The sequence below is a fragment of the Agelaius tricolor genome, unplaced genomic scaffold (assembly GCF_023055355.1).
Source record: "Agelaius tricolor isolate 1412-34295 unplaced genomic scaffold, bAgeTri1.0.p SCAF_19, whole genome shotgun sequence".
NCBI lineage: Eukaryota > Metazoa > Chordata > Aves > Passeriformes > Icteridae > Agelaius > Agelaius tricolor.
In genome coordinates this window covers 10,094,057-10,111,196 of record NW_027269279.1, presented here as the reverse complement: position 1 = coordinate 10,111,196, position 17,140 = coordinate 10,094,057, and the positions used below count along the sequence as shown (strand labels likewise).

General features: G+C 39.8%; 1 protein-coding gene across 1 annotated transcript in view; it reads right to left on the bottom strand.

Annotated features, from left to right (window-relative positions):
* Positions 1-17,140, bottom strand: part of LOC139598375 (uncharacterized) — a 73,531-nt gene that overhangs the window by 21,055 nt on the left and 35,336 nt on the right. The window contains exons 35-50 of the mRNA XM_071444696.1: positions 16,203-16,322; positions 15,464-15,681; positions 13,613-13,806; positions 12,111-12,413; positions 11,168-11,397; positions 9,993-10,154; positions 8,993-9,343; positions 8,089-8,445; positions 6,752-7,102; positions 6,134-6,265; positions 5,343-5,492; positions 4,757-4,873; positions 4,531-4,645; positions 3,017-3,112; positions 1,877-1,989; positions 345-457 (exon numbers count right to left, since the gene is read on the bottom strand). Of these exons, the coding sequence (XP_071300797.1) occupies positions 345-457; positions 1,877-1,989; positions 3,017-3,112; positions 4,531-4,645; positions 4,757-4,873; positions 5,343-5,492; positions 6,134-6,265; positions 6,752-7,102; positions 8,089-8,445; positions 8,993-9,343; positions 9,993-10,154; positions 11,168-11,397; positions 12,111-12,413; positions 13,613-13,806; positions 15,464-15,681; positions 16,203-16,322 (3,122 nt within the window). The remainder of the gene's footprint in view (positions 1-344; positions 458-1,876; positions 1,990-3,016; positions 3,113-4,530; positions 4,646-4,756; positions 4,874-5,342; positions 5,493-6,133; positions 6,266-6,751; positions 7,103-8,088; positions 8,446-8,992; positions 9,344-9,992; positions 10,155-11,167; positions 11,398-12,110; positions 12,414-13,612; positions 13,807-15,463; positions 15,682-16,202; positions 16,323-17,140) is intronic.

Here is a 17,140-nt window from a genome sequence, read left to right as displayed (position 1 = left end):
AACTGTGCCAAGACAATTTAATAAGATTTAAATATTTATGTCAAGTTAAGTTATATTTTTAAGTACTTGTCTGGTCCAGGCCTAGAGTTTTATGACTCTTTCACTGTCTGCTACTGGGATTCTGTGTGGGCAGGCAGAGACAGGTCCCAAGCTGGGAGGGGAAGAATCTGTCTGCTGCCCTTCAGAAACTCCCTGAGGTTTACAGAGTGTTTGGTGTGACTACTCACTTTATCCAAGTTTTGTTACCCATTTCACCAGTGATTTGGTGATGAATACAGTAACTGTATTCCATGGAAAGCAGTGGCCTAATGACATTTTTATAGTGCTCAGAATGACCCTTTTACCCTTGCTGGTCTTTTTTTCTACTGATGGAAAAGGAGAAGTTTTTGGTTTGTTCATAGGTCAGCCTCAGAGCACCCTCAGTTTCATTCTCAGTCATGACTTCTTGGATTGTCATCTGTGGAAGGGGAAAATAAACAAATCACATGCCATAACTTCTACCCATCATTCAACTGAGCACAATGTCTTGACTCAAAACCATCATCTTGACTGAAGTTTATCTTCCAGACAGGCCTTCTGAATGCTTCCTAGATGTAAAGCAAGAGCCTCATGAGAGGTTTTCCTTTTTTTGTGTGCGTTTCCATAGCTACTCATTTGCATTATTGACAAATATTAGTGTTACTTTTGATGTACCCTTATCTGGTTTAAGTCTAAAGCTTGTTTATGTTCTTGTTTATGTCTCCCATAATCTCATGTTTCATCTACCAGAAAGAAATTGTGCTTATTTTCTTCTTAAATAAACAGATCAGGCTCCACCATTTTTTTGCTCCAGGGCATTCCTCCCACAGCTGCTGCATCATCTGCAGCCTCATCCTGAAAATGCTAAAGAATCTCTCTGGGAGAGATGAGGACCATTTCCCACATTTCAATAGCAACACTGGTATTTTCCAAAGTCTGTGGGAACAGGAATTTCTGAAGTCCCCTGGTTATACTCATACCTTATAAATGAATAAGGCACCTCAAGAAATTACCATCTCTGCTTTTCTTTTTTTTCATTCAAACATTTAGAGGATAAAAGACATTTCACTAAATATTAATGAGGAAGAAGCAGTGAAAATTTCTTATACCTTACAATAAAAGGTTGGCAGTAAATATTCCCTTGAAACACTGATACTTAATGTGCAGGTTTAATATTGATCTAACGTTTATGTTCAGGAAAGTTGACCTTTACTCTTGCATCCTAGCTACATATCCTGTTCTTTGAAGAGAAGGTGGTGGATCACTTGGAAATGTTTTTCTGTGTACTACCCTTCACAAGGCAAGGGGACATTTCAACTAATGCTTCTTTTTCCCAAGGGATAAACAGACACAGCCTTTGTTGATCCTATCAAGTAGTTTGGAATATAAATCTACTTCTGTTTATTCAACACTGCAGCATTTTAGGTATTTGTGCTGCAAGTGGTTTAGCCAAGGCAAGGAGTTCTCTAGGTATGGAGGAGAGCTGTTTTCTACCAAAAGTTCTTTCTACTTTTATGAGCCCTATCAGCTGCAAAGTGACAGTAAATAGATGCCTTCCTGAAATGATTAACCCTGGAAATGGGGATTTCAGGTACCTGACCAGGCTCCTTAGAAACAGACCACTAGCTTTGTACTGAAGTTAAATGAGGATTCAGATAAATTGGGCCAAGTCAGCTCTCAGCTGCACTTATATATAAACCTGGAGTAATTTCATTGAGGCCACTGGAAATGCTCTGGATTAATGCAAATGTAACTCAAGTGACAGCTTTCATCAAAGCACAGCAAAAGTTTTGAGGTGCATTACCTTAAAAAAGAAGGGAAGTCCCAGGTGATGGAGAAGTGATATTGAATGCTTCACCTCTGCCATGAACACAAATATACCAAAGAGTTCCAAGTCTGTGTCAACATCCACAGTCACAGTTATATCTTTCTCATCATACTGGATTTCACAGACAGTCTTGGCTTTGTTTTCTATATAGAAGGGACAAAATAGTGCCAATTTGAGCAGCTAATTTTTGAGAAATTTCAGTACTGCCTGCATAACATCAACCCAGCCAGCTTTTAGCTTAATACATTCATCAAGACAAAGTCATCATTCAGGATTACAAGAACTTCAGCCAGTGGTTGGAGGAGGGCAGAGTTTTTCTGGATGTCCTTGAAATTTGTCCTTACAAAGTCTTGTGGTAACAGAGTTTGTGTACCCACATCCAGTGTGAAGTGACAAGTTAGTTCCTGTCAGGAATGTGTTTGTGCAGCTAGAGCTGACTAATCCATACAGCCAACTGCATCCCTGGCCTGGAACAGCTTCTTCCAGGGAAGAGCTCTGAGCTGTTCTGACCTCCAGTGACTCCTTTGCTTCCAGCTGCAGCAGCTCAACAATGCCCAAAGAGCATGACCTGAAGACCTTTCCCCACTGTCCTACCAGCTTTTCATTTTTGAAAAGGAAAATACAAAACTGCTAAAAGATCAAAGTGAGATAAGAGACATGCAACCCTGCAAATTCTTTAAGGTAAGACAAAACCCACAGAAATGGTGAGTTTGTGGTGGAAATCACATGGTGACTGTGGCTGTCCTGAGAACAACCTCTTGTCCTGTTGCTTTTTTCTGAATGGGTGAAAGGATCTGATGCCACTCACATCAGTATTGATTCAGTGCCTGACAACCTCAGCAATTCCTGCCCTTTGGTGCTCTCACAGTTGTTGAGTTTTTCTTCAATATGAATATATTCCCTTGGGGGCACTTAAGGTACCTGATCACAGTATGAGAGAGATATGCAGACAGGATTTATGCCAGGGCAAGCTTTGAGGGTAGGCTGGCTCCATCAACTAATCACAGATGCAGTTTCAGGATGACAAGTTCACTTACAAACAAGATAAAGCCTCTTTTTAGGTACTACCAGCAAATCTTAGTCAGTTTGTAACCTGTTGAAGGAACAGCTGAAGCATCCTCATAGAGCTATTATAGAATAAAAACCCAGCCAGGAATGGCAGGTACCCACCTGATTTCTGTAAACTGAAAATCAAGTTGATTGCCTTAGGGTAGCCAGAAGCCTGGAGTACCTCACTGCTGTGCACACTCTGGCAGAACAGATCCACTTGGTGGCCAACATAATTGGAGTTTATTATGTATGTGATTGATGTTTCTCCAGCTGCAATGTGCACATATCTCTCTTGAGTAGTGTTTCTCCCTTGAAAAACCACATCTATCTAAAAATGACATGTAAATATAAGTTCTCAAAACAATATTTATATAGTATTTAGTTTTAAGACAGGAGTAAATGGAAGTGAAAGAAAGTTCTGTCTAGTCTGCACTTATGTCTACATTCACAAAATGTCTCTTGGTCTTTAATTAATCATCTTTCAAGTATGAAGCTCATTCAACTGAATGAATGTCAAGCCATGCCAGCCTTACTGATCTATGGCAAATTTTCATTAAGTTCTTTTTTATCCCACAAACACAACTTCCTTCTTATAAAGGATACTTAAAATACACCTAGTGACAATATTTACCAGATAGTAGCTACTCCAGTACTTCTCTCAAAATAGCACCCAAAGAAATACTTCTTTCAGTATAAAATTCCCACTAAAGAGCACAGGAGCAATACTCCAGTCCCTGGTGCAATGTGCTCAAGCTGTCCTGTAGAGTTACAATATCACCAGTACCCACTCTACTACCACTGATCACAATGGAAGAATCTCATTCAAAAAGCAGTCAAGGAGAAACTTGCTTTTTAAGTAGTTCAGGTTTTAGGCATCCACAGTTTGTAAATATGAGAAAATCTCAGCTTCCATCCTGTACCATACAAAATGGGAGTTTTCATTCAAGCCATGAACTTGAATTACATCCTTATACAAGACAATAATTATAATTAAACACAAACAAACAAAACAACAAAACCCCAAAATTACCTGTAAAGATGATGGGACTCTGGCTTGTAGCAGCCATGGCAAGGAGTGATGGAAATTCCCTGTTATATTGGTACTTGTGTCAAACTCCTGAATTTGTCCTTCAAGAACTGTTAGGTGAGCACCATAAAGCACTTTCAAACTAAAGCTCCTGGTGACTTTGAGGTTCAAGATAGCCTGTGTGAAACAAAAGTAAATTGTGAATAGACAGAATTGTAGAAGTTAAAGCCCCTGCTGGTCAGGGTTCTTTCTTTGGTTGAGACAGTATAACCCCAAAGAGGTGTCAAAGATGCATCTTGTATCATTTTATAACACAACACAACATAGTTATAAGTGTCCCTTTTATTTTAGAATTCAACCATTTAACATGTATTCTCAAGTATGGCCATGCTTTAATGCTATTCAGTCACATGGATAATAAGCCTTGTGTTTATCAGATTAAAAAATATGCCAGGTAATGGCAACGGTAATAGTAATTCCAGAAGGAAAATACCATTTGGAAAGGACCCAGTGAAATCCCAGCAATGCTCCCCTCTGCCCTGTGTGTCCAGGGGACACTGCAGCTCTGTCACACCCACAGATGCAGTGCCCTCCTCTCACTCCACACTGGGAGCAACCTCCAGCCCCAGGCCTGTGGAAAGTCCTGGTCTAAACTTTTCTCCCATGAGAACAAACTGAGCTTCTGGACTCCCCTCAAGAACAAAGGGAGCACCTGGACTCCCCTTCACCACAACAGCAAACATGTAAAGTCCCATCTGCACCTGCTGCCCTTTGCCATCTCACTCCCCCAGCTGCTGTCCCCCTTGTGCCATGGCTCCAGGTTCATAACCTACCTGCAACTCAATCCTGTCTTTTATTTGCAAAGTCTTCAATGTGTCTATGTTATGAGTAAGTTTGTAGTTAAGAGACACAACATCCAACTTCTGGACAAAGTTCAGTTCTTCTGTAATCTGCTCAGTTCAAGTAAATATGACAAAAGTTAACTGTGGCACATCTCTGACATGGAGACTTCTCTGAATAACCATAATCATTGGACTAATAACACATTAGAATAAAATTATGAAAACGATGAAAACTTTATGGTGAAGAATTATCTAATTTTTCTAGAAGTCACAGCTTTATACTGTAAAAGGGAATATGCTGCACCAAGTGAAGATTCTTGATAAGGAAGGTTTGAGATCATTTACAAACGAGAGTCAAGGATCATTGCTGATGTCAAATTTGTTGCAAGGAGCAATTGCACAGAAGGACAAAAGGACTGGCTGAAAGATACTGCCTTCATTTAATTAAAGCCTTTAGAACTAACCCAGCCCCAGCTAAGTATTGCATTTGGATTGTCTGCAGAAACAATATTTACCAAATCAATTAGCTCACTTCAACTTCTATTTCACGTATTACTCATATGGAGAAGACACTTACTTGCTTATTGTTCACACAGAAATGAATAAATCCTTTATAGAAGTCACTGTTTTTTTCTGATATCACATCAAGTAACATCCTCATGGGAATGCCAATGTCAGCAGCTCCTTGGATGTTATGGGTTAGCACTGCATCCAGCTCTTGCCTTCCCTGTTAACATTTCACAGCACAGAGAGCAAAGCACATGTAGAACCCAAAGATCACTGCAGTACAGAGCTCAAACCAGAAATCTGTCTGTCCTACATTTAACATGAATTAAACTCCCACTAGCTATGCTGTTTCTCTATGGCACAGAAACAGGCAGGAATTACCAGTTATGGCAGGAAAGTGAAGCACCTGAGGAAACAGGTACTTGTGTTGTTCTCTGCTCTCTTGCTCTGATGACAAGAGAATCCAAACTTGTAATTGTCAACAGAAAAGCAAGAGATTCACAGCCTTCCCTGTGTTGCTGTCTCACTGAATAAACAAACAGCAGTGTCTCCATTAATCACTGCCTATTATTTTGCAGACTAAATCACAGTGATGTAAAGAACATCCAACAGTAGAATACAAACAACAAAAATTTACACATAAAGAGCATAACAAGGAAATTATTCAGGAAGAGCCTATATCCTATTATCCTATGCATCAGTTACTGCACATTGAAGGTGCCAGATTTTCAAAGATTTTATTATTTCATTTTTATTCTGGCATTTATTACTTAGGCTTGACTCTTTGTTCCAAATAACACAGGTTAGAGTACATTACTGAGTGCTTTGTTCACACACTCCAACAGCCTGCAGGGCACTCACATCAGTGACTTTTAGTATAAAGAGTCCTCGGAATTTACTTTCATCAACAGTGATCAGTGTCTGTGAGTCTAGGCTCATTTTATCCATCAAAAGATAGCCTGAGCCATCAATTTTCATTGGTGCTCCAAGATCCTGTAAAAGAAAGAAAAAACTTTTAAAAATCACCACTTTAGCACTTAACCACAAATGCATTATAGCTCTGAAACTTAATTCCTAATAGTAACTTTAATCACCTAGCTGTAAAATCAAGTATATCAGGCAGCATAGGTACAGGATGTTTCAGAAATCTTGGAAGACAACTTTGAATAATCATAATTTCTGAACAGAAAAACCTTTCAGAGTTCTCCACCATCTTTTAGAAAATACATCAGAGCTAGTACAAGAAAGTCCATCATCTGCAGGTACTGATTAACAGAAAATTTGGTTTATGCCATATGAAAAAACAGTGAATGACTGGCTCCAGAAGTAAGATGCAACATTTAAAGACAATGTTTTTATTATTTCTCTGCTACTTCTTTGAAGTACCTAGATTATTGTCTTTTGACTTTAGCAGATATAAAGCATTATACTAGTTAGATGTATAAATTCAACATTAAAGGAGAAAATTCTTCTCCATACCTGAATTGTTTGGCATTTGTTTTCTATTAGCATTTTCCACTGCAGGTTCTTTTCAGGGTCAAAGTCCCCATTCATTTGAAGCTCACAGGCCCCCAGTTTCATTCCAGCTCCAATGAGATATTTTAAGTGTTTCCGTGCAGTGATGGACAGCTCATTTTCCCTTGGGATTTCCCTCAGCTGGGGGAGGTCATGCCTGAACCGAATTTCCAGAGCCAGCTTTGGCTTGCACTCTGCTCTCACTTCAAGACGGGCGGTTTTGCCTCCTGTTTCCAGGACAGAGAGCAGCTCTGCCTGGCACTTGTCCTTCTGAATGGATCCTGTGAGCCGGGACTGAGTTGGGAAACTGAGATCCTATCAAGATTTAAACAAAAAATCCTTTGCAATATACAAACATTTTAAGACAAGTGTATATTATATGATACAATATCAGAGACAAAACCTACAACCTCCCAAGCTGCCATTTTTCTCCCCCTAAACAAGAAAGATTTTTCATGAATAGGACCTGATGGAAGATTTAAGGACTGTCCTGCAGAATTCACAACTTCTGCATGTTTATGAAGTTTTACATTTACAAAAAACCACAAAATACCTGTTTCTTCAGATTGGCAAAGTTTACTAAACATTCTATGCTTCATCCAGACCACACCAATCTCAGTTTTCAAACAAATTAATGTACAAAAAATCATAGGCCTAACAGACATTCTTGCACCTGGTTGTAGAAGGTTTGGTTTTTTTATTAAACTTCCAGCTTGTCTTGTGCAACATCCCAAATGAAAAGTTTCTTCCCATTCTGTCAAAGGATTTCTACAAACACTGAAAATTCTAGTGTTTTTAATACTTTAAGGGGTTTTCATTCCTTTTTCTCAACAACTTTGCTGTCATTTTTATGTTGCCACTTTGTAGTTGAGGAAGTTACTCAGTTTGAGGATTTGAAAGCAAAATATAAATGCCTATGAACATCTAGGAAAAAACCCAGATTTTGCAATAGTCATTCTTTCCAATGTAGTCAGTAAGGCTAACTGTAAAAACCAAGGAAGTTCTCTTTTGATAAATGCTCACAGACCAGGGAATGTATTTCTGGCAGAGTTCAGGCCGATATTACTGTTCAGCCTTAGAGGGCAGTGTCGGCCTGCAAAGGCAACAATCAGCAAAGGCTGAACTGATCTCAGTCCCAGAGAGCACCTGGAGCAGGATGTGTGGCACTGCCTTTGCCTAATGCTGTGGGACAGGCGTGCCCTTAGAGTGCCTTCCCAACACTCCAGCAGAGTCATGTTAGCTAAAACCCGCAGGGCTTTCATTTGATCCCCAAACTCTCTTTAAAAGCTTCCCAGAGCTACCTGCAGAAGTTGACATTCTGTTTCTGTTTCCAGTGTCCAGTCGGCTTTATTCTGAATACAGAGATCTCCTCTGGCCCTCAGTCTGCATCTGCCAGCCTGCAGCAGGAAAATGCCCTCTGTGGTGGAGTCTGTGGCTGCAGAGAACAGGACTGAGTTTTCAGAAGGCAGCCCAAGCTGGCTGAGCCAGGGAAACGAATGCCTGAGCATCCCTTGGAGTGTGTATTCATGCTGGCAGGAGGTGTCTATCTGCACATCCACTGCTCTGCCATCACACTGCAGGTTCATTAACAAGCCCACGTTGCAGATGTTCTGTTGAAATGAGCCCCCCAAGACTGCAGCACGAGGCAATCCCACCCTCTGCAACAGAAAAGATTACACAATTTAAAACACACAAAGCAAAGCAACTGTCTGCTCATTTGTTCCTAATTCATGAGAAAGCATTCCTTCTTTCTGAAACAATCTGTGTTTGGAAAGGACCATACCAGACAGCTTGATTCAGAGAGAAATCAGAAATTTCTCTGCGAAAAACCTGAAAAAAAGCTAAATGGGGGGAGGGGGGAAAGAAGAATAAATCCTCGAATAATCTTCTCATAACTAATGTAGAAGAAAAATCTTAACCTCCACAATTCCAAACTGAAAGGAAATGTGTTTCACTAGATTTTAGGACAAAAGTTTTTTTTAATTAATAAACTATTATTAAGCAACATTTTGATGGCAACACCTACCACTGTATTACTCCAAATTACCACTTCCCCCTGCAAATGCTCTGACTCATTGCTCTGTAAGAACTTTAATGACCAAATTTGGCCTATCCATAAATGTATCAGGAGACAGTTTTCTGTGACTCAGTGATCTGAAATACACAGACTGGAAGGGCATGCAGAAAACAACAATCTGGGCTTACCTCTAGACTGACGCACTTGTTTGTAAAGGCAAGCACCCATCCTGTCTCATTGCCTGCCAGGCTCACTTCCCCATCAGCTTCCAAAGTGCAAGGCCCAAGGACAATACCAAGGATGCCCTTGTACTTGTCACTTCTCATGGCTGACACCTTCAGTTGGTTCTCTCTGGCAATTCCCAGAGAATGAAGTGAAGGCAAAGAATGCTGGAAGTCGATTTCTAAATGAGGATGGGTGTTACTGGTGGCATAGAGTTGTAGGCAGGCAAATATACCATGAAAAGAAACATGTCCAAAGAGGATGACAGTAAAGTTGCTGGTAAATATTGACCCATTCAGTGAAATTCTTGCTGGAGTCTGAAAAATTACAGAAAACTGTGGTCAAGTTTGCTTTCCTGTCAGGTCACATACTGTTTTTAAAAGCTCATATTACTTGAAGAGAACTGTTCCCTACACCACTTTTTATTCATCCTACATAATTATAAATGCTGAAACCAACAGAGAGATGGACTCAAATCTTTATTTTGGAGTTCCATAATAGAAATAACAGGAGGAAAACCCAAAGCACTTATTAATGAAAATATTTGAAAGTGCACACAAAACTTCCAGGAAGCTCAAATCCATTTCTACGTATCTGACACTTTCAGTACTTATTCCTTCCATAGTAGTTAAGACACTATGCTGTTGAGAGCAAAGTTTATAAATGAAGCAAATACCTCAAAATGATGAAATGCAATTGCACCATTGCAAAGGCCAGAAAGTTGTTTGTTAGCAGATTCTCCACTGCAAGCAACCTGTTGATGTTGTCAACAAAGCACAATTAGAAAATGAAGAAAAGCAGGTAGGACTAAAATTCAAAGGAGCAAGTTACAAGACTGCTTTAAGGATCAAATGGATGAAGGCACCAAAACATAGATTAAAAGTTAGAGTTCTGTTTCAAAAAGATAAACAGTTTAGTGTTTAGTGCACTAAATACATTACAATAAATGGCAGGATTTCTGCAAACCTCTAGTACATGTGGAACAATGTCCATCAGTCCTCCCACATCATGGTGAAGTGAAAGAGAAATTTCCATAGCAGTGTCAGTGGTTTCCTTCTCTATTTCAATCTTGAGCTGCTCTGTCTCCACTGTGGTTGTTATCCCTGCAGCAATCTTTCTGGAGAAATTCTAGGCACAAAAGAAACCAAATCATGGAAAGAAACAAACAACAACATCCCAGCAACAACTGGGAAAGGCAGAAAATGTTACACTGTGCTTAAACGTCACAGCCCATGTCAGGGAGGCAGCACTGGTAAAATAAAAGTGCAAATTCATCAAGGCAGCCTCATTTCAAATAGAGATTGTAGTGTTATGCCAGACCTTCTAAATGCAGTGTATCAATAATTCCTTCTGGCTCCAAAACGTATTGAGAGCATTCAGCACCCGGAAGGATTTGACCCCTCAGGCACAATTAAAGCACTGGAACTATTAAAAAACAAGGCAAAGGAACTGTTTAGAATTCTTTGCACACCTCTGTGTCTCACCCTACCACAGTGGTTGAAGCCACCCAAATATGAGCATGTGAGTGACTTGAGCCTTTCAGAGGATGTCTGAGATAGCAAAGTATTTGAACCCTTCTTTTATGAAAAGATAATCTGCAATGCAAGAGAGCTGTAACATTCACAGATCTGTAGCAGAAATGCAGATACAGAGAACAGTGGCCAAGCAACACCGTATCAGGAATCATGGTCCACAATGCTTCTGTGGGTAGGAATTTCCAAAGGGAAAGCCATGTTAAACACTGTTCTGCTCTTTAGCAGCCATCCAAAGGATGACACCAGGCCCAGTTAAATCCAGTACCAGATGCAAGCCTTAGGCCTGCTGGTCAACTTCCCATTTATAGGGGAAAGATAAAATTGGACAAGACATATGTTCATATGCAGCAAAGCATTTCACTTAAATGAGAACTGAATGGAGTATCTCATTTAGTCTAGATCCAGCTCTAAGAGCTCAGATGAGAGGTCCACAGTATGACAAGGAGCCAGACAATAACTTTCTTTCACTCAGTAATTTAGTACATCTCAAAAACAGAGCAGCTTCTAAAATAAATATATAGAGTGCACAGGAAAAGCCTAGAGTTATTATATATACACAAATGGTCCTGCCAGAAATTAAACTTTCACAGGCAGAACTCTTCTTACCTCATAATAGCCAGCAGCTTCTAAAACAAAAGGGATCCCATGTTCCTTTATCTTTGAGATGTTGTGCTTTAAGCTCACAGACAGCTGGGATGTTGGAGGCTCTGTGGCCACTCTGTGCCCCTCAAACACAGCAACCATCCTTTCACTGCCACTCTGCAGGGCTATGGCAATGGTGTGATTTCCTGTGCCATGCTCACACGTGGCTGTAAGAATGCCATCCAAAGGCAACCCTATTGACAGGGAGGAAGTAAAATCAACACAGCACTTCTGGGTTGTCATTACAGACTACAAAAATCTATTACAGATCAAAAGAAGCCTTCTGTAATTTTTCATAAGAAAAGACACCTTTATATAAAGCATGATCACTTTACTGATATTTATAGAAGGATATTACCTATCAGGTGAAAATCATATTAAAAAGGGACTGCTAAATTAAAATGTAGCATGCACTCTGGAAATCAAGAAGTTTTCTTTTCTTAATAAAGGATATTTACCAATTGGTGTTGTGACCAACTCCAGTAGTCAGCTGTCAGAAAATTCAGAAAATATTTATTCTGTCCAAAGGAACCCATGCATTATTCTGTCCAAAGGAACCCATGCAAAATTACTGATAACTTCAGTTTATGAAAATCAACAGCTTTGCTTAGGAAACAACACTTGGCATAAAACTACACTTAGAGGAACTGGTCAGCTTAGATGCTGTGCAAGAACACAGATGTACAAGAGAGAAATAATTTACTCTGAAGTATTTCAAAACTCTTTGAAATATTTCTATGTCCATTTCATGGTATTTTATCAACAACATTAAAAAGAATGCTGCTAAGTCTAGAACACATTTTGTTCTGGTGTGAGCAAACACAACTCATCTGTTTCCACTGATCAGAAGTCTTTTAGATAAATTCACCTTGTTAGACCACACCATCAAGTCAGATTTTGTTCCTACCTGCAACTTTTAAAAAGTCGACATTATGTGTGAAAGTCCCACTGACTCTGCTGTGCCCATGATCCATGATATTGAAAAAATCTACAGAAAGAGCCTTCTCATCCACCTGGAAGCTAGCTAGCCCCCTTTTCTTCTCTTCACTCAGTTCCAGGTGTCCTTTCAGTCTTGCCTCCCCTGGGATTGCCTGACTGCCATTCTGAACCATGGCAACAGTGAGATTGTGCACAGTGGTGTTCCCAAACACATTCCTGTTCCTGACATGCAGTCCATACAGTCTTTGGTTGACCATCACATTGATGTTACCTGTAACAGGCAGAAATTATTACTGTGGAGAGAGATTCTTGGGACAGAAATAGCCACAGTTTCAGAAGTAATGTATAAATTAACCATTACTTTAATACCAGGAGGAAGTAGAAAAATTTCCATTTATTACACTAGATAATTTTGCCTAATCTAGAGAGCAAAGCAGTTCAGTGTTGAGGGTTTTTCTACTAGTGAGTGTCTGTGTTTAAAATAAATTACGCTGTAGTATTTCTGGCAGCTGTTCCTTTTTATTCACCAAGCTTCTTGTGCCCTTAGGCCCTGTACTATACTGCACTCCCTCTGAAGGAAAATTTACAGATGGATTGTGACCTAGTACTTGTGTAATTGCAGGCTAAACAATCCCTCCAGAGCTCTGCAGTGACCTACTCCACCCATGGAGCCATTCAAAGGAGTGGAACTCTCAAGTCAGCCCCCACATTTCAGAAGAGGAAAGTGGCCACCCACTATTTCCTTCAATCCAGGAAAACATGAAAAATCCAAATTATGTTAGTTCACTGAAAAATACTCTCAACCCAATGACCCATGGTTCATTTTGCATGAAATGAAATAACAATAATGAAATGAATGATGAATGAAATAATAATGCAGAGCTAAGTACTCTGCTCTGCATTATACAGAATCACAGAATGGTTCAGGATAGAAGAGACCTTTCAGCCCATCTTGTTCCAACCCCTCTGCCATGGGCAGGGACACCTTCCACTGTCCCAGGCTGTTCAAAGCCCTGTCCAGCCTGGCCCTGAGCACTTCCAGGGATGGGGCATCCACAGCTTCTCAGGGCAACCTGTTCCATTGTCTGATCACCCACACAAGAATTTCTTTCTAATATCCACTCTAAACCTAATTTCTTTCTAATATCCAATCTGTCAGTTTGAAGACATTCCCCCTTGTCCAAAGTGCTTCTCCAGCTCTCTTGGAGCCCCTTTAGGTACTGGAAGGGCTCTAAGGTCTCCCTGGAGCCTTTTCTTCTCCAGGCTGACAACCTCAACTCTCCCAGCCTGGCTGCAGAGCAGAGGGGCTCCAGCCCTCTGATCATCTCTGTGGTACACAGGCACACATTGCTCTTCTCCTGGGGGCCCCAGAGCTGAATACATTGTGCAGCCCAGGAAAGGATTCCATTAAACTTAAACAGCATCCTTAGATAGCTGCAGGTTAGAACAAAACACAAAGGAAAAGAGTACCATCATGAACGTTGCTTTTGCACTTCAGCAATCCATCCAGAGAAAGGAGATGAGGTATGGCCTTTAATCCAGTAAAAGTGTGTTGGACTCTTCCATTTAGGGACAAAACAAAACCAACTTTCTGCTCCCTGGCTCCCATGAAATCCATGTGAAGACTATTTTCATTAAGCTTCAAGTCAGAAGACAACAGAAGTCTAAAAAGACAGACATAAAAATCACTAGTAAGATATTTTTATGGTTGATTCAGGATTGTCAAGACACCCCTCCTCACTGAAAGCAGGATCAATGAGAGCAGGGTGGTCAGGAGTGTGTGTGGTCAGGTTTGGAGAATCTCCAAGGATGGAGACTCCACAGACTCTCTGGACACTCGTTCCAGTGCTGTGAATCAGGCAATCAGAAGCCTTGCAGTCAGCACATGCTATTCACCAGATGTTTTATAAATTCCTCAGTAAAGGTTCACAGATTGGCAGACTAATTTTTCTTTAAATTTCTTGAATGCTTTGGTTATGGTTCCTAATAAAAGAAAGAGCTGAAGAGATTTTGAGTTGGAAACGAAGCCTTCTCTGTCACAATATGAAATATCTCTTTGGTGCTGATTTAAAAGCAGCATTTGAGAATTCAGTTTAAAAAATAATTATAAGTGTCACCATCATTTGAGTTTGGTAAATGAACCAACAATATTTCTTTGCATCTTGGCCCTGAATTGAACAGTGTTGGAGAAACATGGCACAGCTTTTTAGGGAAACCTGCTGGAGCAACAAAAAGCTCCATTTTCAGTGTTGTAAGTATAAGACTGAGACACAATTTTCACATGGCCTTCAACAAAATATCCACTAAACTGCCTGACTTTCTAGACTCAAGTATAGTACACAAAATACCTAAAAGTGAGGCAATCACTCCAATTTTCATAGTGTTAGACATCCCTCCTAGAAACTGGAACCCTGTTGAAAGACTGATGACAAGTAAAACTTCAGTGAAAATCCACTCCATGGGAAGAACAAAACTACATAGTTCAGGGAAGTAAGATTCATTCCATCAGTCAGCAGCTGAAGTCTGTACAGATTGCACCCTTTTAGCTGTTCTCCAGAAACATTTAACAGTTTATTTTTGTTTGTATTCTCCCTGTAAAACAAACCCTAAACAAACTGTCATTCCAAAAATTTTAAGTGCTCTGTTTTCTTTCCTGTGAACTGCAATAAATTTCTCTCTTATGGCTTACTCTGGTATTTAAACAAATTAATGCACTTTTGGAAGCCCAGAACTGCAAGCATACTGCAGAACAACATGAAATACCCTTCTTGGAATATTTTATCTATTTTTAGTATTACTAGTAAATCTAATGTCCTTCATCTAAATTGTAGTAACTTCTGATTTCTTTAACTCTTATTTTCTCATTCTCCTTATCCCATCCAATTGGTAAACACTGGGACCTCTGCAGAAATTCTAAAATTCTTCATTGCATATTTTCATATTTGTGAAATTTGAAAAATCAGCTGAAACTTGGAGGGCCAAATTTCTATTTCCCATCTCTGCCACCTCAGAGGTTTCTCCAATACTTTAAAAATCTTATAATAAACACTGGGAAGTTCCCTTTTCCACTGGCATAACTTGTACTATCTGTTCACTCAAAGTTCTCTAAACAAAGTCCTTCAAAAGCATTTAGAACACGTTAACACAACTTATACCAACTTATGAAACATAAGGAGCAGAAGTATTTCAACAATAGGGGTAACAAATGAACTGGCAATTACTCAGTGGCCTTGCTGCAGCCATAGGAAAGTAATTACATTTAAATTTGTATCTCAGAACACTCCTCAGTTCCCCAATTAACCAACATTCCAATTTCTCTACCTTGATGGAAACATTTTGCCCACGAGCTGGAACTGTACTGATTCTGGATTTGTCAGGACTGTCTGATGGAGAGAAGCCCTCAATTCAACAATTCTGGCATTCCTCCTCTTTTCATTGTTCACATCAACCTCCAGCATCAGCATTTCCCTTCCATTGGAATGAAGGTGAAGGGAGCCATTGACATTGTTTTCACCATCACTCTTCAGGGCTGCCTGGGCCTGCACACAGAGAAAAAGGAGAGCAGGACATTAAGGATCTCAGATTATCACACACAATACTGAAACATCAGTCTGAGCAATGAGGCTGCAGACAAGTTGGGCCTGGACAAAAGCAGAGAAGGGAGCAAAGGGGGAAAGGAGCTTTTAGTTCTCAACTTTGTTTCTCATAATCTAACTAATTTTATTTGGCAATAAATTAAATTAATATTGCCTAAGTTGAGCCTGTTTTGTCTATGAAGGTAATGGGTAAGTGATCTCCCTGTTTTTATCCCAACCCTGTGAAAACAAAATATGAGCTACATTGAATTTTAAGTACAATTTAATTAGACATTAAGAGTTTTCTGAATTTCAGCCAAAATACAAGCCAACTATTCCAACCCCATGTAGCTATCTAGCCAGAACAAAATCTAACCATCAAAAGTCAACTGTTCCCCTAACAGTTTACACCTCTCCACTGTAGTCATTGAGTGTACAAACTGCAAAAGCTTCAAGCAACAAGACTGTGATGACAGGGGACTGACCTGTGAAGTCATGTTCTTGTTGATGATGACTTTTACACTCGCACCACAGTCCAAGGGTTCCAGTTTAGTCTGCCTGGAGAACAGCTCCCCACTTAGGGCCATTGCTTGTGGAAACTCAAGCTATTGGACAAAGTAAAGTATCAGAACAGAACATTGCACTCCCCCCAGTTGCCTCATGTGATTTAATGTCTGAACTTCTAGCATGAAGTGGGTGATGCATATGAGCAAATGTGTGTATCAAATTTTACCAGTTATATCCCAGGATACTGAAAAATATATTGAAAGCAGTAAAAAAAGCATGAAAAAGGTCAATGTGTGCCTTACAAGGCATTATTGACACAAATTATTGATACATAACTGGACCTGCTGAGGTACCTACAGTTATTTGTCAGGGCCAGGACTTGATTGGATTAGGACATTTACCAGCATCAAACAATTATAATTCTAAAGACAACACAGTAAAACAGTCAGCAAGACATTAAAAATACCAAAAATTAAACCCACCCAGTACCTGGAATGAGTGTGTCACATCCATGTGTAAAAGATGTCTAAAATCTGCCTCACTGGATTTGTCCTGATATCTCCCTAGAAAACTGAGAACATCTTCCTTATTCACCTTTAAGACAGTCTCAAGCTCATGCTTTGCCTGTGTGTTAAGAATGGGAGTAAGCAAAGTGCACTGAGTATTAACCCTGTGTATAATGAAAGATCAGAGAAGTCATCCCTGCACATCACAAAAAATGAAAGTTTCAAGCTACTACATTTTGGCTCAGAATGAAAAACAAGAGAATGAGGAAAACCAGCTACATTTGGTAAGAAAGATGAATAGATACAGCTAGATAAGGGTGAGAACCCTGAATCCATTCTGTCCCAGTACCTGTTTTATTATTAACAGTCATGCATAATAATATTCTAAAAAATAATATACGAAGTATTCT